The 22,917-nt window shown below is 41.8% G+C and overlaps 1 protein-coding gene and 1 long non-coding RNA gene across 5 annotated transcripts in view; one reads left to right on the plus strand and one right to left on the minus strand.

The window, feature by feature from the left end:
• WWC2 (WW and C2 domain containing 2) overlaps window positions 1-22,917 on the minus strand; it is a 163,060-nt gene that overhangs the window by 64,255 nt on the left and 75,888 nt on the right. For 2 of the 4 annotated variants that reach the window (XM_082375186.1, XM_082375188.1), the window contains exons 2-4: window positions 13,393-13,502; window positions 3,063-3,266; window positions 2,224-2,300 (exon numbers count right to left, since the gene is read on the minus strand). In XM_082375186.1, coding sequence (XP_082231312.1) covers window positions 2,224-2,300; window positions 3,063-3,266; window positions 13,393-13,502 — 391 coding nt within the window. Of the gene's footprint in view, window positions 1-2,223; window positions 2,301-2,419; window positions 2,458-3,062; window positions 3,267-13,392; window positions 13,503-19,033; window positions 19,204-22,917 lie in introns of those variants that run through there. The other 2 variants (XM_082375187.1, XM_082375189.1) reach the window with 2 other exon arrangements.
• Window positions 3,276-13,480, plus strand: LOC309619804. Its single transcript, XR_014239248.1, has 2 exons — window positions 3,276-4,397; window positions 6,089-13,480. It is a non-coding gene; the product is annotated as an uncharacterized lncRNA (long non-coding RNA).

Consider the following 22,917-nt stretch of genomic DNA (forward strand, 5'->3'; position numbering starts at 1 on the left):
TATCTGCCTAGCAGATCACAGAAATGTATACACATGGTAGACACGGAGCAGTAAGGCATCCCACAAACCAGCCCATGAGATTCTTAAGGAACGTACAGAGAAATAAAGGTGGATTGACAGAGTAAGGGTTGTTTATGGTAGAAAAGAACACTTCTAACAATGACTTCCATAAGTGAAACCCAGAAATCCAGACTGAAGAGAGGTATATAGATGAACTTTTTCACACTCTTTTTCTGAGAACGATAGAAAAGTTGTCAGGTAAAACAAAACAAAAAAGAACATCTATTTGAAGACACTGGCGAACGACTAAGGCAAGTAAGGGAAGCCCATAGTCAAGATCCAAACTTGGCACTGTTTTTCCTTTTGAGACATTTGCATATGTGTAGGGAAAGTGAAAAGCCGGGGGAATGTAGTGACTGAGAGAGCCTGACACACAGAAAAGCACTGGCTGTCCCACAGAGCTGAGAAGCTTCGGAGAGAGACTGGAGTCCAGCCTCAATCCGGCAAAGGGACCCTCAGGAAACAGCCCAGGAGTTCAACTGGGATTCTGAAAAGCTCCGCCCTAAGAGAAAGAGTGGACTGGAAATAGACCCACTCTGAGAAAAATGAATGAAGCCCAGAATTCAGAAAACTCAAACCCTGACTGAATTAGAACTATCTACCCCTGGACTCACTGCCTATAAGAAGCAAAACTAAATCCTCTTTGAAGGATAACAAGATCATACCAAACCTCAAATGATCTTTATTCTCTTTCAAACATAATATATGGCTCTTAATTAAAAGTAAGCAGCTGTGAGATGTCAAATATTGACCAAAAATCAAGAGAAAAAAAACAGACTGAAGAATCCAACATACAGGAAATCTAGATATTATACTAATTAAGACATGGAATTTTCAAATAACTGTGATTATTTCGTTCAAAAAAATTATTATATCAACGTGCAGAATTTGGGCAAGTAACTAGAAACAAAAAATAAATAGAAATTTTAGAATTGAAAAAATACACAGTGGAATTAAGTTGAAACCAATAATAAAAGATAAGAAAATCCTAAACTGTTTAAAAATTAAGCAATACACTCATATGAGAAATCATAAAGAAATCAGAAAATATTTTGAACTGATTGATAATAAAAATACAAAATTCAAAACCTATGGGATGTAGGCAAAAGCCATGCGCAGAAAGTAATTTAGAGCTTTAAGGGCAGATATTAGAAAGTAACAAGGCCCAAAACCGTGTGTCATTATCTGCTTGAGTTGAAGCTATGTATATTTTTTGACACGGCAATTCCACTCCTGGGTGCATAACCAACAAAAATGTGTACATCTGTGCACCCAAAGACATGTGTAGTAGACACGTACACTAAGGCATAATTTTTAATTACCAGCAGTTCGAATAAACTCTAATGTACATAGACAGTAGAAGAAATAAAGAATTCATGGTATCTATACGAAAGTGGACTGCTTTACAGCAATAAAAGTGAATGTAGATGAATCTCAAAATGTTGAACAAAAGAAGCCATCAGTAATCCATGGGGTAGCATTCCAATTTCACAAAGTTCAAAGCAGGCAGAAAATCAACTTAGAGTATTGCCAATAAAGGTCACCTAGTGTCACCTTCAGGGAGAAGGATGATGATGAGGGGATACCATGGGGGCTTCGGGGGTCATGGCAATAATCTCTTTCATGACCTATGTATTGGTTGCATGAGTTTGTTTACTTGGTGAACAGTCTGTAAGACTCCAAAAATCAAGGGTAAACAAGCTGTGACCTTAACAGCAATGTGGTCAAAAAGATTTAGGGTAAAGATCAGCAAACAACCCATGAGGAAGTGTGAGGCACTAGGAAAATTTGACCTAGAAAAGGAAGTGACGTGGTGATGTGAGCCGTGGGCATCCTGAAATATTAGGTTGTCCGATGAAGGAGCAACTAGGCTCAACTCTGCACGTGTATTTCAGCACAATAAGGAAAAGTAAGTTTTCCAGACTCAAATTTTCATGCAGTATACTAACTGCAAATAATAAAACTGCCCAGAAAAGGAACACACTCTTTCTCAATAGAAAGAACAATCTCAATCACTCACATGTTCTAACAAAATCAGAAAAACTACCCATCGAGGGTAACTGAAAGGGTTCCTGCATTGAATGGAGAGGGCAGATGACCACAAAGGCCCCTTCCAGATTCTATGCATACGTTCCACGAAGAACCACAATAAAAAAGTCTTACCCTTAATCGCGTAGTGGAGATCTCAGCTTTTAAGATATCAGGGTCATATTTAGTACTGGATGAAGATCCTGAGAATACTTTCAAAGGGAAAAAAGAAAAAAAAAAAGTAACTTGTACAAGTTGCATAACTAGTTGTCAACTTGGAATTTACAAACTCTAAAAACAACAAGATTTACATGCTTCTGTGGATACTTACTTAACTTTATAACTCCTTTACTGTCATTCATCAGACACCTAAATATAAAAAGTCATCTTCAAACCTTTATAATTTTTTTCAAGAAAAAGGAATGTTATAAAGACCCCAGTGCCTCATTTTCCTCTGAATTTTATATCTATGGATAAAATCTTAGAGAATCTTATTGCAGACCCAGTTTATCAGAGCTTTGCATTATCCAGAAACTTGTAATTTAAGTAGAACTTCTGGGCCCATCACAGATGCTTCTTTAAACAAGGCCAGCTCCAGATTATCAATTTCTGAGATGAGAGAGAGGTCGGTCAACTCAGGTGTTCAACAGAAACTTCATTCTAGTTAATAGCTCCAGTTTTAGTTTAGTCCCACTGCAAACATTGTACAAGAGTAGCACAAGGGCCAAATTACTTGCCCTGATCTGAAAAGGTAAATATTAATCCCCCAGTGAGGAGACTTTTATCTGGAATGGGGTCGAGGGGTTTTACTGAGAAATCTGATGTGTGCCCTCAGCCTCACGTGGCTCTGAGGGACTCTTCCTGCCCGGGAAGAAACAGGACTCAGAACAAAGTCCCACAGAAACCCAAGTGGCCTTCTATTACCTACGACTTGGTCCCCATTTCTCAGGTCTGAACAGCCACGCTGTACTTACAGCTGGTGCGAGAGCTCGACTTTTCCTTGTAGGCGTCATTTAACCGGACGTATTCATCCAGGGCCAGGGCCAGTCTTTGCTCCTTCACGTGGTACAGCTCCTTCTGCGTCCTGAGGGCATCCTGAGCCACGGACAGATAGTCCTTGAGCATTTTCTCCTGTTCCCCCCTCCATTGTTTCCTTGGGTCTTCAATCTGTGTGGTTTCTGAAAGTATATTAGGTGGGTTATTTTTCAGAATTTAATGATGGTTTTTTAAATTTTTTATTTAAGCTTTAAAGAAAGTAGCCATCTTTATTTCTTACCTCCTTTAAGTAGTTTATTAGTGGTAGGAAGTGACCTCTCCAGAAGTGTGACAGAGTTTCTGTTTTAGTTTACCCAGTGCCTCCCCATCCCTGCCCCTTTCAGGTCCTTGTTAGCAGTTTATCCTCATTGCCAATCCCTCAGACACAATGTTGCCTAAGTAAGCACAGCAACAGGGCTGTGCTCAGGTCCTTCCTTTCAAGAACTCTCTGGATCCCCAGGACCTTCAGAATAAAAGCCAAGCTTTCATGGCCCTGTATGATCTGAACCCAACTGCTTCCCATGCTTCTGTTCACTCAGTACAGGACTCTTGCCAGGCTGCCCTCTACATCAGCAGTACTCAAAGTGTGGTCTGCAGACCAGCGCCGGTCCGTGAACTCTGTTACGTGTCTGTGACGATAAGTACAGGTATCAAGAGTAAACATTCTGAAATGTTTACAGCAATTTCATACAGTTATTGTATATCTGTTGACTCTAATAATAATAATACTGGGGCTTGCATTTCGCATTTTTTTCAACTTTTCTAATTCATTTTTATTGTTATTTTATAAAAATATCAGTTAGTCCATAATGGCTCAGAAATTTTAAAACAAACAAACAAAAAGACCAAACCGTGGTCACGGGTTAAGGAGAACACCCTAAGGCACAGTTCTTGGTTCTGCACTTCTGCACACCAGCATCACCTAGAGAGCTCTAAAATAAATCCCAGACCATTTAGAGTTTCTGAGGGTGGAACCCAGGCAATGGCAGGTTTACAAGCTCCTCCAGTGATTCCCATGAGCGGCTGTGCCTGAGAGTCTGTGCTCTGCAACAGCTCACATACTGCCTCCTGCATGGAATTATGAATTATTCAAAACATCCCATCCTAAACTTGCTCAAACTTGCCTCCCCTGCCTCACCCACTCCTCCCAGAGGGAACCAAAATAAAGGCTCTGGCCCATGCTTTCCCCTTCGCCCCTTCTGCCTCCTGACAGACCCAGGTGCTTCCCCACGTGGCCCTGCATGGTGTGATGTGGCCCCCTTCTCTTGGGAACTGTAAGTAGTACAACTTCTTTCGATGGCACTGACCTCTTTGTGTTGTCACTCAGCCACCTCTAGAAATTAAATCCCAGGTACAATCAAGACAGATGGGTCACACGGGCTGGCCACTGCATGAACATGAGGACCTACCTCTTCCTGACAAGTTAGGATCGGATAATTAACTTCTCAATTTGCTGGAATGTCCAGTGGTGTGTACTGTCTTTAAAATGCTTTCTGTGTGACTCTCAACCTTAATGTACCCCAACTCGGTATTTCTGGTTGCCTCTAAGGACTCCAGTGAGTCAAAACCCAGAGAATGATAGGAGACGATCTGCTGTGACCACAATTATCTCCAGCAGCCAGGCTGGCCCTGGAAATGTTTAACCTGGTCTCCAGGGAGAAGTGATAACACTACAGTGGTTCAGACGTTAAGCCTGGGTCCCCTTTGGGCCAAGGGAGGCCGGGTCAGCCAGAGGCACCACCACCACTGCCTCAGACCTACAGCCCTCCCTTCGGTTAGCAAAAACGTCAGTGCTTTCTCTAAAGTAGTAAGTATTCGGAACACTAATTTTTAAAGATGTAAATACTTCAATGTGCAAAAGAGGCAAATCTCATGTAATTGTGGGGAAAAATACGCTAGAGTCAATGTCCAAAGAAGATATGCAGGAGTGGGGCAGCGCTGGACAGACAGCCCCCCAGCCAAGAATCTTCAAGGGCCTCGTCACAAGGGGCAGGCTCGGCGTCTGGGTAACACGGAGAGTAGACACTGATCAGCCAATAAGAGCCTAAACGTCTCCATTTTAAATGTTCCTTATACCTCAGGTCTCTGGCTATCCAAACATGTAATATTTACATTCATTTCCAATATTTCTATATACGAATGCAAACTGACTCAAAGTACAGAGAATTCATCCTCTAACAAACAGAAATTTATGGTCTTAACTGTGGATGACCCACAATAGTCCTCACCTCCTAGTGTGCACACCCTTGAATACAGGCTAGAGTGAGTGACTTGCTTCGAACGAAGAGCACACGGAGACTGGGTGTCACTGGAGACTGGGTTACAAGAGGCTGTGACCGCCGTCTTGCCGGGCCCTCCTTGGCTTTTCTGCTCTAGTGAAGCCAACTGCCAGGTTACACGCCGTCCTATGCACGTAGCAAGGAATGCGAGGGGCGACTGGCCGGCAGCCGACGAGGAACTGAATGAATCGTGCCAGCCACCACACGACTGAGCCTGGAAGCAGGCCTCCTCCGGTCATGCCGGGGGTCACGCAGCCTGGCTCACACCGTGAGGACACCCTGTGAGAGACCTGGAGCCAGAGGACCTGGCTCAGCCTTGCTTGGCTTCAGCGCCCGCAGAAACAGCGAGATAATAAATGCAACCTGTTACAGTGAGATATATAACTAGGAAACTAACCAAATAAAGAGATGATACAAATTGAAAATGTACATGAAAAACTTGAAGTGTTTACACATTATAATAGCTATAGCAAGATACGTACTCCCAGTTCTCTCTCAATATCTTTAGAGGTTTTACCTAATCATATTTCCCTACATATTGGCGAACTGGCATACTTTCAATAAAATGCTTGTCAACAGCTAAATTGCCACCAAACCCTGAAAGTAACACTGACTGACACTTAAATGAATAAAGTACAATGATAATAATAATAATAAACTATCAGCATTTGTTTTGGGTACATCAGCAGAAACACTCCAGTCGACTGGTTTAAATACTGGATGCTACAAGAGACTCAGCAGGACACGCTGACATTTCCAATATACTGCCCCATTCAAATATGAACTACAAAAGTGGGTTCTCAGAGGCACCTTTGAAGAAGCCTTCATAAAGCAAGACTGTGCTTCATCTCCATCAGTTATATTTGCTGAATAGATCTGTGAAGAATATTTATTAAACGTAAATACTCAAAAAAGTATATTATACAAATGTGGTATTTTTTTATTAAGACCTGGTGGCCTTGGGAGATCACTGTATTATAATGCAATATAATTTGCATGTTGTCTACTATAGGAAAGAAGTAATATATCACATACTGTTAAAATGTCACACACCTCAAGGGAATTCACATTCCATCAGTTTTATAGATGTGGAACTTTATAGATAGAGAACACGTTGTGAGTTACAAGAGCTTATCAGGGGAGATAACATTAGACTCTTCAAAGGAATATTATTTCTGTCTCTCATGCACGTTTCTATTCTTTCTGCTATGCTCAGGAAGAATGAATGAAAGAATATGAGTAACTCTCCTTATCTTCCTTTATAGAAACTATCTGCTATGTTTACTTATCTGTTTGTGCTACAGACAATTGAGTATCTACTGCATGCACTAGGGAAAACAAGATGTTCAGGTATGATCCCTCCTTCCAAAGAAATTACAAAGTATAGAAGAAGTTGTGACACAGGAATTAAAACAACAACGACAACAACTGTTTCATACGGTAGAAAATGGTGAGAGCCCCGAGGAGAGAAAGGTCAAGTGCCACAGAAGTTTAGAGACACGGGAGTTTCCTCTGGCTAAAAAAGTAAGGTCCCATGGAACAGGCAGTGATTAAGAAGGGCTTTGAAAGGTCCCAGACAAGAGGCCCTTCAAGGACCAAACCCCCTGTTTGCCGCTCCAGCCGTTTTCCCCAGCCTCATTCACACCAGCCTCAGCCGCGCTGAATTTCTTTTCTTTCCTTCATTAAGTCCTGCTTCCTGAGGCCTCTTCAGACCTCTGGCTTTACTTGTGGGTCTTCCTTCTTCCAGGCAGTTTCTCCTGCAAACTCCCAAAGCCTACCCCATCCCCGTGTTCTCCAGGCCTGTTAACTCACTCAGCCTTTGGGTTGTCAGCTTAAAGCGCCTTCTCTAAGTAGCTGCAGCCACGCCCTTCAGAATGGATACGGTGCTTTACTTGTTCTCCTTTGTTCTGCTAGTGATGGTGGTACTAGAATTCTGCTCTACTTTCTCACTTCTTCCCCAATACTCCAAGAGGAACTAGATGGTGTCTCGAACGTCAGGTTAATAAATAGGAAACTCATTTTGTAAGCAACAGTATGTGGTAGAAAGGTTCCAAGTAAGGGCGTGAAAGGATCTTAGCTATATTTTAGGAAGATCATCTGAGAGAAATGTGAGGTTCTATTATCAAAAGAGTTGATATGATTGTGCAGACAATTTTTTGGATGAAAGGTTATACATTAAGTAAAAAAAAAGCAGTTTATAAAACTGTATGTATGTGATATAATCCCACTTGATGTATACAATATATTGAACACTCGTGTGTGTGTGTGTGTGTGTGTGTATCAATATGAAAAAGTCTGGAAGGATACACACTACAAGATTTAGAATACTGGATTATCTCTGAGTAGTATGAATATAGATAATTTCTTCCTTTTATTTACCCACATTTTCTACTTTTCTCCTAACGCATCTATTACTTCTATTAAAAAATATTTTTTAAAGGGAAAGGAACAAAAGGCACAAGGCAATGAGGGTCTGAATTAGGAAAATGGCAGTGAAAATGAGGCTAAAGGAGCAAATCTGAAAATATAGAGGAAAAAATCAACAAGAATTGACAAGATGATTCTGCATTTTTCAACTCAGGAACCATGAGGACTATGTTTCGAAAAATAATCAAGTCAAAGGGAAAACTGGAGAATCCCATTTTGTACGTGTTTGTTTTGACGTTTCAATGGCAAAATAGGTAGCAGTGTCCTACAGCTGGAAATGTTTGACAAATATTAGGACAATCAGAGTCAGAAAGACAGATAGAAGGGTCATTCACATAGTAATGGCAAAGGATGGTGCTGCTGTAGATCAAGGACAGCATGCTGGGGGAGGCGGGTAAGGCCACATCTTCGGGGAGTGACAGGATACAGGGACTCTCAAAAGGAATATGGGGCAAATGAGGAGAGAAAGAAGGAACAGTCTGAAGTGAGGAAAACAACAGGTTTAAGAAGAAAGGCGTAGTTATCTATGTCAACTCTACATCCAGGGGGAAGAGACGGATGACCGTGACTAAGAAGAGGTCCCTGAACTTGACAACTATATGAAATATGTAAATTATCACTTATCAGTGATGCGAACTAATAAGAGTTAGTATCGCTACCAGCATAATACGTTGTACTTGGATATTTTAAGTATCTAAATTTTTTCTTTATAAAATATCTTAACAGTTTATCCTCCTAGGAAAACATAAAGGATGAAATAAGACAGAGATGAAGTAGAAGGGTCAAAAATTTATTTCGTTTCTCCTAAAAGAAACAACTCCATATTAAATAGTATATACACCTGAGGAACTTTCATCAAACCTGAACACATGTGTTGCTTCAAAGCTAATACAGAGGAGTTTGGTTCAGGGTAATATGAAGTACACACCATCCAATCTCTCCGAGACAGCATGGGGAAAGATGAGAGGGGAGAGCTGAAGAACTGTCTATTTAAGTTTGTTGCCTGTTTTTAAATTGGTTTGTTTGTCCTTTTAATGTTGATTTCCAGGAGTTCTTATATATCCTGGCTACAGGTCCTTTGTCAGATATGTGTACAATGAATATTCATCTGTGATAGTGTGTGTATCAGTAGTATATTCCTTAAAAATACCGTGAGTAAAAGATTCCGTTCACAAATTGAACACACACTCCATTTATATGAAATTCTAGAACAGGCAAAGCTAAGGTGTGATGATAGAAATCAAAACAATTTGCAGCAGTGGGGAGGGGGTGACTGGCAAGGGACAGGAAAGAACTTTCTGGGGGCGGGGTGAGAATATCCTATATCTTGATTGGTTGGCAACTACAAAGGAGTATACATTTGTCAAAATTCATTGAAATACGTACTTAAAATCTGTGCATTTTCTTATATGTAAATAAGACCTTAATTACTAAAAGACAAAAAAGTTAAGGTACAACTCTGACCCTATCAAAAAGTGATTTGCTTCTGGTTGTAGTGATAATATCAAAACCTTACAAACAGTACTTCATAATTACCTTCTAGTTAGTTACAAACACCCCCATCAATATCTACACCCCGACTCGACTCCGCACACACAGCCACTAAAAGGTGAATTCTATCACAAAACACTTAGGGCCTAAAATAACTATCACTCTCAAGGTCAAAACTTTTACTTCTAGGGCTTCCCTGGTGGCGCAGTGGTTGAGAATCTGCCTGCCAATGCAGGGGACACGGGTTCGAGCCCTGGTCTGGGAAGATCCCACATGCCGCGGAGCAACTAGGTCCGTGAGCCACAACTACTGAGCCTGCGCGTCTGGAGCTTGTGCTCCGTAACAAGAGAAGCCGTGACAGTGAGAGGCCCGCGCACCGCGATGAAGAGTGGCCCCCGCTCGCCGCAACTAGAGAAAGCCCTCACACAGAAACGAAAACCTAACACAGCCAAAAATAAATAAATTAATTAATCAATTAATTAAAAAAAAAGAATAAACTCTAAAAAAAAAACAAAAAACTTCTACTTCTAGATATTTAACAGCGTTACATAGAAATAGTATTAAACAGCCAAGCAGTCTTAATTTCATTTTTTTATTGAAATAAGGAGAAGACAATGCTGAAACTATACAATGTCAAGACACAACATATGTGTAGACCAGCTGTTAAGAGAAGATAATACAATTTGCTCCCTAACTACTTCACAGGAATGTCTTTAAGATTAATGAGATAACAGACCAGATCCTTTTTAGTGGGAAAACTACTTGCTGTGGGTAATTGGGGCACTTTAGGGCACAGTAAATCCACCAGGCCACTGGGGTACCATTACTGTACCAAAGCAAAATGCGAGACTTAAACATTTATGTTCTGATAATCAAGATTTGAAGTATTCAGAATAGTGCTTTCTGAAGCATAATGCACTTCAACTTCTTTAAAAACAACCAGAAAGCTTTTAATCTGTGAGTTAAACAGTAAAGCTCTTCTTTGTTCTAACATGTAAGAGTTTATCATCATACTAGGCACCCAAAGATAGAAAAATAAAGATGCAGTCCACAAGAAGATCACAATTTAGCGAGGAAAAACATACAAATAAATAATTTAAATGCAATATAACAAGTGCTATTGTAAAATCGTTAAGTACCTGGTACTAAGAAATACCTGCACAGGGTAACTAATTCAGAATGCGGTGGGGACTTGCAAGGTGGAGGGTCAGGTGCCAGAGAAGGCCTCTGGGAAACAGTGGGCAGACGGACTGAGCGGACGGACCCTAGAAGGATATGGCAGTCGGCCGAAAGGGAAGGCCTGGGGGCTGGGCAGAGAGTGACCAGGGCTAGAACCAACAAATGCAAAGAAAGGCAGAAAGCCAAGGAAGCACAAGGCACAGCTGGAGCGTTGTCCTGTGCCAGGGAAGGACAGGGCAGGAGATGAAAATGGAGGCCAGCGGGGCAGACTGGAAAGGGCCTCAGAGTAAGGAATCAAATATACGCATCTGGAACTCTGGACAAGCCCTAAGAGACAAATTTGGCCATCATCCAAGGAGATCTGCAGGGTGCAAAGAGAAGACGATTACAGAAATCCTGCTACCAGGTACAGGTGAAGAAGAGATGGGCAAAAGAAAACTGGGCAGGAGCAGCCAGGTATGCCAAATAAATTCCAACAGAAGGTGTCATGAAATCCAAAGGGGTAAAGAGCAAGAGGGAATAGCCCGTGGCGCAGGGATCTCAGATCAAGACCAAGGAAGACAGGCCGGGGCGCTTGGATTCCGTCACTTGTGCGGTCTCAGGCGACCTCGGCAAGAGCGTTTTGTGTGAAATCACGGCCAACAATGGAGGAAGTGAAGTCCATGGGGACTGTGTGTGGCTTTTTAGTAAGTTTCCCGGTGAAGGGAAAACAGATGACATGCTGGTAAGGGACTGGGGTTGAAAGATTGTTTCAAGTAGGAGTGAGCAAGAGAGTGAGAATGAAAGTGAGAAGGAGGGAGGGAGGGGGGGAGAGATTGTTATTATTTGTTTTTTCTTTTGGTAGTTTTGGTTTGGTTTCATTTTGAGAGTCTCCAGTGTTTAAATACTAAAGTGAAAGAACCATTAGAAATTGAAATGGTGGGCGAAATTTTTAAAACCAGAAAATGACTGGTAAAGATACTACCTAGGAGAGAAGGATAGGACATAGAAGTTATTAAGCGGGGTCTTGGGGGTTGAGGTGGGTGATTCAGAAGAACACTTCTTCCACTGAGAAAAAGCAGAGAGCCCTGGAGGTGGGTTTAGAAGCTGAAGAGACTGTCGGCAGTGGGAGGGAAGTTGAGCGAATTAATTTTCTCATTTTGGTGCCATGAGAACTTATTTCCATTGAATCAGGAGAGGAAGGTTTGTTTCTGGTTCCCTAAATATTATTTAAGGAAAAAAAGCTAAACTTTTATCCATATAAAATAAGTATAAAAGTGAGATTTAAATAACCATCCGTGTGTTCGTTGAAAAACTGACTTAATACCTCCAAGACCTTGCTCCTTTCAACCCCTCTAGCTCACCTACCTGTGGGAATTAGCCAATTTCACAGCCCTCAAACCTATTCCACCACAACTAAGCTACTCACACTGCTACCTGTACGCCCCCCGCCCTGAGGCATAAGCAACACTCAGCACACCGCGCTTCTCAAGAGTCAGCCTCTCTGGCTCTCTGGCTGCCCCCGGGTGGGGCGAGCATTTTATTATCCCTGCTTGGTGGTCTTCGAGGCAGAGCACCCCCTTTCAGTGTAAATTACTGGAAGTGAGTCCTTCATCTCAACCCACTTGCACTGAAGCCTCACTAGATCACTTGGGGGCACGCGTGCAGCCCTCCCACCCAACTGGCCGTCCGCCCCATGGCCCTCGGCCTCTGCACACTTCAGAGTGGAGCAGCCCAATCACTTCTGGAAACCCTCCCAGTGACGCCGGGAAAGGAGTATTTGCACAGGTAAAGAAAGATACTGACAGGGAATCTGTGCCAGGGTATCTTCACAAATTCGATACGTGACGTGAACATATTTCACATATTTAACATTCTTAGATTTCTAAGAGATCACTGCTATAAATATGGGCTTTTTGTGCCTTTCAAAATCTTTGTCATATATCTAGACAAGGGCAGCTGCAAGCCATCACTCGTAAATGAACATCAAATAAAACACTTTTCTATAATGATATTACTCCTAAAGATATTAATGAGTACTTATTAAATAAAATTTTAATGTAACGATAGACCTAAGAATATTAAGATAATGGAGTATAAATTCACTATGTATTCCTAAGAACCTATAAAAATAAAATAATTATTTTTAAGTGAAATAAGCAAAATGAATATCAGTGAGTATTATATTCGACCATCTGAATAAATTTTTTATAGGGGTGGCTAGAGAGCTAAATAGAAATATAAACACATACACCATATAAACAAACATACAAAAAATACTACTTCAAGTACGTGTTTTAAAAAGTTGTTTACAGCCACAGTGATCCTCTGCCCTAGGCTTACCATGACAGGGATGTGACAGATCTAAACGCTATTACAGTGAGAGGTGCTCCCCTTCCAACCACAAAGAAATCAGGAAACAGAAACAAGACGAGGTTCTGGTCTTTTCGCCACAGCTACAGCTGCGTCTTCCAGAGTCGCTGGTGAGTGTCCAGCCCTCCCTGGACCCCACCGGAACACACGCAGCTGCGCCATTAGACCAGGCTGCACCCGTGCCCGCCCCTTTCCATGGCAAGGACAGGAAAGGAGGAACCCCACCGCGAAGGCCCAGTGGCCATGGGAAGACGAGACAGACGGCTCATGGTCTCCACAGGCCCTAGACGTGCGCTGAAGACAACTCACGCCCTAACAGGCAGGCAGACAGACGGGCAGACCAGACCCCCTTCTCCCTCTCTGCCCCCATCAGCCCGACTCTACACATATGCCCCAACTTCCAAAACGGACATTTCAGTTAAATATTAGTCACTGGAAAGTGGGCCTTTAAAATAAAGAAATTCACTTTGTAAAATGTTTACTCTTTCGTATGACTCTAGATTTTCCGATATGCTTGCCCGTACCAAAGAGGAAAACTTACTGTTTATGTGATCGATGTAGTAGACACCAATCTGAGGGTCAAACCCGGCTTCCCATCCCCACGGCAGCTCATCACCAACACAGTCAGCGAATGACAAGGGCTTCGTTAGCCTGTAACAAACCAGAATAAAGGTACAGGTGATTCTTTCCAGCCAACCGCATATGTTTAAATCCAGCACCCTACCCACGTGCTAAGTGTCCAGGCTGCGTTTCCTTTTTGTTCTTGATTGTTTCTAGAGTTTGCACTACTGTGTTTGAAATCTTTAAAGAAAAAAAACAACAAGGCTGAAATGCAGAGATGAATATCCAAAAAAGTAGCAGTAAGTCATAATACCCTTCGGAAAGTTCACAGCTTAAGATTGGGAGGTAAATCTGTACAATAAATAAATAAGGCCATCTTAAATCAGGGAGAACGCCAAGCTGAGGGTCAGGAGGGCTGGAATCTAGCTTGAGCTCTGCAGCTAAATAGCCATCTCAGTGAAAAGAAAAGTTTGTCCCAGGATTCGAACACCAGCATCATGGGAATCATCATATCAGTACCTCCAAGACAAGATACGCATCAGGCTACACTAACTTCAGATTTGGACGCTCTTCTATATACTAACTCGACTGCGAGGTCCACAAAGAGCTCTCCTTGAGAGGAGGGACAATAGATCTTATTTTTATACTTATATTTTTATACCTGTCCTTAACAGTCTCTCAACAAAATATTTAATGGAATCAAACACACAAAGTATTTCTATTATCAATGTGATCTCACCTTTTGAAACTGCCTTAAACTTTCTCTTTAAGCCTTAAAACTAATCGGGAAACTAGTTACCTAAGCAGAGTACAGGTTTCAGAGTTAATTATGGGTTGATTTTCTCTCTCACTTCCTTCATTTTCGCATCTGAGATTTTCCCTGGCTGTTAAAGCAGCTGCAGGCAGGCCAGCACCACAGACTGGTGACCGCCCTGCTATAGGGTGGCCAACTTCAGGTGACATCTCTGCTAATTTAATGCACCGGCACCACCAGCAGTTCCTACATATGAAATCACCTGGAGTCTCTGTGATCCATGCCAGTGAATATCAACGATTTCATAGCGCAACTGAAATACAGGTCATTCCCAGAATCACATCACTCATCAGAATAATGAACTGTGTCATGTACCCTTCAGAACGCTGGGAGAAAAACATGAAAAGGAGGGAAACCCTTTCTTCCCAGGTGTGGCCTGCCAACAGCCCTCCTCCAAGGATGTGAAACACCAAGGGATGAAAGAAAGAAGTGTCTCCTTTTCTCTCAACCTTCCTTAAGCGTGAAATCCGCTTCTGCAGACGGCTGCAGGGATCCTGGCCTTCACGAACACCGGCTGACTCAGTCACCACACTGACTCACTGTGAGACCTCCTGACTGGGCAACTCTCTCCACCTCAGTTTCCTTTTCTTCATTTTAAGTGGTGATCACACCCCCTATCTTCCCCCTGCAATTTAACTACCTGCTAAGATTAATGGGAGGATGAAAAGGGATTAACTCCGAAAAGTGTCTAGGACATCGTTAAGCAATCCATAAATGTTAGTGACTATGAATCCAAGCGTCACACGTGAATTCTCTCTTTCACTCTCCAGAGGAACCAAGTCTGGGAGCACAACGTACAGCAGTGATTCTCAAGGTCTAGTGCTCACGACCAGCAGCGTCCACAGCTGGGAACTGGTTAGAAACAAATCCTTGGGCCTCCTAGTATAGTACATGCCTACAGGATCAGAAACTCTAGGGCCCAGCAACGTATGTTTAATCAAGCTTTCCAGGTAATTCTAGAGAATTTGGCTCAGAAGTTAAGAACTTGAAATTTGAGATCAAAGGGACCTGGATTCAAATGCTTGTTCCGCCATCTTACAACGTGGGGGCAGGTTATTAACCTTAAAAGCCCCTGTTTTCCAATCTATTAGTTTTTAAAAAGGTAGGGACTGGGGGAGATCATGAAGCTTAAAGGAGAACCAAACGGTGTAATGCCTGATAAGTGGAAAGCTTCCATATGCAGTAGATGAGTGAAATGAATCTCAGACGTGTTAAGCAATGCATCCAAATATGGCAATTTGCCATATTCGCTTTGCAAACCTGGAGTCGATTTGAACTTAATCTGAGTCCAAAAACTGGCTCTTAGAATTATGCTCAAATCCCACCTTATATCATAAAAACTGCACAGGAAAATTAAGTTTTCTTTTGACAAAGGAATTAGATACTATGTACATCAAAAACTCCCTGGGACGTCCCTGGTGGTGCAGTGGTTAAAGAATCCGCCTGCCAATGCAGGGAACATGGGTTCGATCCCTGGTCTGGGAAGATCCCACAGGCCGCAACTAAGCCCGTGCGCCACAACTACTGAGCCTGCGCTCTAGAGCCCACGAGCCACAACTACTGAAGCCCGTGCGCCTAGAGCCCGTGCTCTGCAACAAGAGAAGCCACCGCAGTGAGAAGCCCGCGCACCGCAACGAAGAGTAGCCCCCACTTGCCGCAGCTAGAGAAAGCCCGCGCGCAGCAATGAAGACCCAATGCAGCCAAAAATAAATACATGAATTTATTTTAAAAAACCCTCCCCACACCATGGAAAGTCGCCTTGTCTTCATACTCTGTCTGTAAGACTGAGCTTCGACCACCTGATTAGACAAAGCCCCTTGCGTATCATTCTGCTTGGCGATTCTCTTTCCTTAAACTCCTCTATCTCTGCTGTCTAAAAGGTACATGCATCCTAAAGAAATAAAGAAGAAGGAGACATGGAAATGGTACGTATAAATGACAAAAGAGAGACATTACACAAGTTTTGTCCTGGCACCAAAGCAACATGTTTAAGCATGACTATGATATGAATATACTTATTACTTTTAGAATTAGAAGTCACAAAAGTTTCAGAACATGCACTATGATTACAAGTTATGGTAACTGGATTGCACTTGGAAATAATCCATCTTTTCCTATTTATTGTTCAACAGATAATAAGCACTTTATTAACTGTCACTGTTCTAACACTAGAATTACATCTATAAGTGAACTCAGTTAAAAATTCAGGCGTTTCCCGTATGGACACCAAGGGGGGAAAGTGGCGGGGTGGTGGTGGGATGAATTGGGAGATTGGGATTGACATATATACACTAATATGTATAAAATAGATAACTAATAAGAACCTGCTGTATAAAAAAATAAAATAAAATTCAAAAATTAAAAAAAAAAATTCAGATGTTTCCATTCCTGGAATTTTAACATAAAACCTTCCTTGCAATGTTACTGCAAAAATCAATTTAATACTGTATTTTCTGTATCTGGATAAATACAGGTCTTTTCTCCACACCCTATCAATAAGTAAAACCATTAAATACATATTTATAAATTTCAAATTTTTAATTCTTATCCAAATTATAAAACATAAATAGAATAACATTCTCAGATACCAAACAAAATAAATCACTCAAATACACTGCTATCCTGATAAAGAAAACATATTAATTACTATGATATACTAAGAAGTAACATGAAACAAAAAGAAATAACAGATATATTCCAAAATTAGAAACAAACATGACTTAGAACAAATACGGTGAGCAGAAATGTTGATTAGCTTCTAAATTCCTTCCTCTTGTTTTGCACAAGGAATCTCTGAAACAGTCAGTGTTCCCTTGATGTTAAGGAAGTAAAAAATGGACGGAGTTTGTTGGTTCCCCACAAAGGAGCAACAGCATGCAGAAAGCCTGAAATTACGGACCGTCTTTATGCGAAATTCCAGAGATTACTCTTTGCTTAAAAAACAGTCTTCCTTTGCACCGTGACTAACGTGAAGAAAATGGCAATTTACTGCAGCACTTTGCCACAGTTTACATACAAAATTTGAACTGTGCAAGGTATTTCCTCTCCTTGTGGGCATTATATCATTCTTTTATACAACCTGTCATTTAGTATTTATTGTCAGGCCACGGATCCCTGTCCTGTGACATGAGACGCCACACACAGATGAATTTACTCTTCCCAATTACACGACGGTGAATTCTGCTGTGTGTGCAAGCACACATCCAGAAACAACGACTTTGCGCTAACTGCAACCGAGTTTGTGCTAACTGCACTAAATGAAATGGCACTTGACAGAGAAAACCATTTTCAGGTTAATAAAACTCTTGCCACGGTTCCAGCCTCCCAAATGTACAGTTTAGCTTGAATGTTAAAGGTCTGAAGAGTTATTTTTCCTTCACAGCATCTGTTGCTGCCGTCGTTTAACTGAAACTCGAGGCAGAGTTCGCATCGTCGACTAGGTCTCTGATCGCTACAGAATCGGCCCACACAAACCCGCCTGAATTGCTCCAAGAGAGCGGGGAAGGAATTCAAGATGAGGTTCACAATGTGAATTTTACAGGGAGGGTAAAATACCAGATATCTCTCCATAGTTCTGAGAGAATTTTAATTTATAATGTTGCTGATTAGTCCCCTAAAAACAACTTCTTATCTGTTTCGATCACTATTCTAGTCAGGGAAACCAGCAATGCAAAGGAACAAAATGAGGGGAATGCCAGGGATGAGTGAACAGAGGCAGCAGGAAGAAACTGGCTTTTAAGAATGCAAACCTCTGCAGAGGAGGGTAACGCAGTTAGTTCTGGGTCTTTGGGGAAATTAGCTTAAATTCTTCTCAAAGGGTCACATTAGACAGGAGAGAACTGCCAGATGGGCAGGCCTGGACCTGGGGCAATGGGGGCAGGCAGGAGACTGCTGCCCTGGGTGTGAACGGCTCATGCAGGGTTACTAGCTGGTAAGGGGCATCTAACCGGGCTCATTTCTTTAGACTGAGTCCATCACGTCCTCTTGGGCCTGCGTGCTCTCAGACAGGTCTCCTCTACGTGGGCTCTAGATCTGGTCTTCCTACAGTTTATACCCACTGGTGCCAAAGAGCAGCAGTTTAATCCCTCTTCCACGTGATGGGCTTTCAAACATTTAAACACAACCATCTTGTTTCCCAAGTCTGCTCGCCTGGAACCCGGATGCCCCACGCCCTCACCGTTTCTCGCATCTCTCCTCCACTCAAAAGCCTGCCCATCTCCCGCCCTTAATCCCATCCTCTTCTCCCTGCTCTGCAACTTCACTCCATCCATTATTATCAAGGGTTAATCTCCTCTCACATAGTTAATGCCTTCTCCCTCAGCCTACAGATATACAGGACTCAATCCCCCCTACCCTTCAAAACGCCTTCCCTCAGCTCTCCTGGCTCCTCTTTTGACATTTGCTTCCTAACCGTTCACTCAGTCTGACCTAGGGATTTTAGATCTGGAGGACCTAAAATCTCCCTTATGCCACCTAACCTAATTCTCTAATTCCTTCGTGAATAGACCCCTGAAAGGCAACATTTGTGAGTAATTCACCTTCGAAAGTGCACACGGCTTGTGCTGTTGCTTTGGGGACCCAGACATTACTTGTAAAAATGTCAATAACAATATTCTATGTAAAAAAGGTCAATTTTTACATAATTATCCTAATAATATAAAACATTCACTGAGTGATTCCCATGTACCACACATGCTTTAATGTCTATAAATGTGTGAATTAAATCCCCATAAACCTCCGCAAAGTAGATACAATTATTATCGCCCTTTGAATACCCTGTGCAGGGAAAAAAAAAACCCCAACTTACTTGTAATGAAACAAGCCTGTGACTGTACCGCACACGCCTCTCTCTAGTCAAAGTCTGTGGTTTCCAGCCATGAGGTTTCCACTCCTGTGCAGGATGTGGCCATCACTGCTGTCACTCCAGGCACGGGTTTAACTATTGATATGCTACTCGGATTAACTAGCCATCAATTTCTGGAAGAAATGGCAAGAAAGGAGTCCCTTAACAAAGTTCTGGAGGGAGGAGGTGGGAGGGCGCCTGGGCTTTAAGACGGCGCTGCAGACGAGGGACAGAGCGCTACTGCTGCCTGAGCGCGTCCACGGCTGCGCCCACGCCGTCGCGGGCCTTTGTGCCAGAAACCTGCGCAGGAGAGGCTCCAAAGAAGTAAAAAATGAGACCCGATCACAGGAGAGAGGAAAAATACACACCAAGGACACGCAACTCTTAAATTCTTTAGGGATCTGACCAAAGATCAAAAGCAGCGTTTAAAAACTACTCTCTTCACATGATTTGTAGACTGAATAGCAATTTCTAGGTAAAACTATATGATTTATACATATAGTATGTAATTCTTAAACAGGAGGTTATAATATGATTCAATTTAATTGTTTATATTGTCTGCCTCCTTTAGTTAAAAAGAAAAGGTGGAGGACTTCCCTGGTGGTCCAGTGGTAAAGAATCGCCTTCCAGTGCAGGGGACTAAGATCCCACACGCCGCAGGGCAACTAAGCCCGCGTGCCACAGCTACTGAGCTCGCGCATCTCAGCGAGAGAGCCCCTGTGCCGCAAAACTACAGAGGCCATGCGCCCTGGAGCCTGTGCGCCACAACTAGAAAAGAGAAAACCTGCACGCCACAGCTAGAGAGAAGCCCGCGCGCTGCAACCAAGACCCGACACAGCCAAAAAATAAAGAAAGAAAATAAATTAAGAAAAAAAAAAACAGAAAAGAAAAGTTGGAGCTAACAAGGCCAAAATTGTGGATTCCATCTCCCACAAGGGCTCTTTAATACAACACTGGCCCAGAAATGCTGAGTTACAGCAGTGGTTCTCAGACCTAAGAGCACATCCCACTCATCTGAAAAGCTTATTAAAACAGATTACTGGGCCCACTCCCAGAGCTTCTGACTCAGCAGATCAGGGGTGGGGCCTGACCTACTAGGATTTGCATTTCTAACAGCTTCCCCAGTGATGCTCACGCTGTTGGTCCCTGGACCACACTTTGAGAACCACTGGTTAAAGGGCACAAATTACAGCCTAATACACCCAGGTGATGGAGAAAAGGAAAACAAACTCAATTTAAAAAGGAACCTGGGACTTCCCTGGTGGCGCAGTGGTTAAGAATCCGCCTGGGCTTCCCTGGTGGCGCAGTGGTTGAGAATCTGCCTGCCAATGCAGGGGACACGGGTTCAAGCCCTGGTCCGGGAAGATCCCACATGCCGCAGAGCAACTAAGCCCATGCGCCACAGCTACTGAGCCTGCGCTCTAGAGCCCACGAGCCACAACTACTGAGCCCACGTGTCACAACTACTGAAGCCCACGCGCCTAGAGCCCATGCTCCGCAACAAGAGAAGCCACCGCAATGAGAAGCCCACGCACCGCAACGAAGAGTAGCCCCTGCTCGCCGCAACTAGAGTAAGCCCTCGTGCATCAACGAAGACCCAATGCAACAAAAAATAAATTAATTTAAAAAATTTATTAAAAAAAAGGAACCTGGAGGCAAAAGCCTATGCTTCAGAAATATCTCTATTATGAAAACTATGAAATGTTTAGACAAAATTAATGGCTTAATAATTCTCAGATTTGGGCCACTTCATTTAATTTTAAGTAAACTTTTTTCTCCCTCAAGGAACATTTAAATAATTTTAAAATAAGTTCTTAAAAAGCAAGGTTTTCTTTTTCTGTCATATATGAGATACATAGTAACAAGTATTCAACATCATTAGTCATGAGGGAAATGCAAATCAAAACCACAATGAGGTACCCACTAGGGTGGCTATAATTTAAAAAACAGAAACAACAAGTGTTGATGAGGATGCAGAGAAATGGGAATGTTGCGCATTGTTGATGGGAATGTAAAACGGTTCAGCCTCTATAGAAAACAGTTTGGAAGTTCCTCAAAGAGTTAAACACAGAATTACTGCATAACCCCACCATTCCACTCCGAGGCAAATAACTAAAAGAACTGAAAACAGGTACCCAAACAATTATATGTATGCATATGTTCATAGCAGCACCATTCACAATAGTCTAAAGGTGGAAAGAACTCACACTTCCATCAATGGATGAATGGATAAACAACGTGTGGTATCTTACTATTCAGCCATAAAAAGGAATGAAGTACCTATACATGCTACAGTGTGGATGAACCTCCAAACATTATATTAAATGAAAGAAGCCAGAACAAAGGTCACATATTATAATTCCATGTATATAAAATATCCAGTATAGATAAATCCATGCAGACGGAAAGTAGATCAATGGTTGCCAGGGGCTAGGGAGAGGGGCAAATGAGGAGAAAGTGCTCAACAGGTACTGGAGTGATGGAAATGTTTTGGAACTAGACAGAGGTGGTGGTTGAACACCATTGTCAACATATGTATGCCACCAAATTGTTCACGTTAAAGTGGTTAATTTGGTGTTACGTGAATTTCACCTCAATAAATTGTTTTAAAAAATTTACTAATTTTTTACAAAGTTATAAATTTATTAAAAAATTTATAAATTTTTTATAAATTTACAAGTTATAACAATGCCAAGACTCCAAGTGAATATTTGGAGTAAGTAAAATAATAAAAATATGGGAAAATGTTCAACTTCACTAATAACAAAAAGAAATGCCAAATAAAACAATAATGAGGCTTAATTTTAAGTCTATTAGGATATCAAGTTTTTGTTTTGTTTTGCTTTGTCCTAAGGATGAAATTCAGTTCTGGTGAGGATGTGGGAAATCAGTTACTTTCATTTATTGCTGGTGATTCTGTAACTTGATACATCCTTTTAAGAAACAGTTTGGCAGTATTAAAAACCCATTAAAGTCTTGATTCCATGTAACCCAGGAATGCTATTCTTACACAGTGTTCCCTGAATCCTATCCCACCTGACCACCTCCACAAAGACTCAGGAGCCACCTCAGGCACCTTTACTACACTCTCATTTCTCGACAAGCTTCTCAAAGGCAGGGCCTCTGCACCCATCTCTGCATCTCTAGCCCAATGCCTTCCTCGTACACAGTCGGCATAGAATCAATGTTGACTAAGTGGGTGCAGATTAGAAAGGAAGACAGAAATGAAAACAGGGACACCATGGAAGAATTGTCATTTAAAAAAAAATGTTCAATTTACAAAGGTGTAATGGTAAATGCATTTACTAAGAGAACAATATGAAGGTTGATATTAAGGTGATAGTTGACAAACATGTTTCCTGAACAAGCGACAGGCAGGACACGAGAAAAAAATCTTTCAAAACTGCATCAAAATATCTGGTCCTGTAATTTATTTTAGTTTACTATAATTATATTATGTATCATAAATGAATAGCTAAACAGAGAACAGATTCTTAGTTACGAAGAGGTAAAAGAATTTATTTCAGGTGTTTCAATAATTCAGCAAGTTTTTTAAAAAAAGTATCTTACCCTACAGAAGAAAACAGAGAGGTCAGCAAAACACTTTAACCTGAACCTCATTTCTCTCCTAAGTGCCAAGAAATGTTTGCTTGTTGGATTATTTGGTTTTGGAAAATAGTTTGAGAATTTAAGTGGATATGCTGGCAAAGAAGGTAGGAATGTTTGAAAGAGGACGAGGGCTTAAGAGATTATTGTCCAAACAAACAAATAAAAACCCGCCAAGACTGTCTTGTCCTCCTCCCTAGACTTTAAACAACACACAATCATCAAGGATTTCATCACAGATA

The sequence above is a fragment of the Balaenoptera borealis genome, assembly GCF_965194805.1.
Source record: "Balaenoptera borealis genome assembly, chromosome: 21".
Taxonomy (NCBI): domain Eukaryota; kingdom Metazoa; phylum Chordata; class Mammalia; order Artiodactyla; family Balaenopteridae; genus Balaenoptera; species Balaenoptera borealis.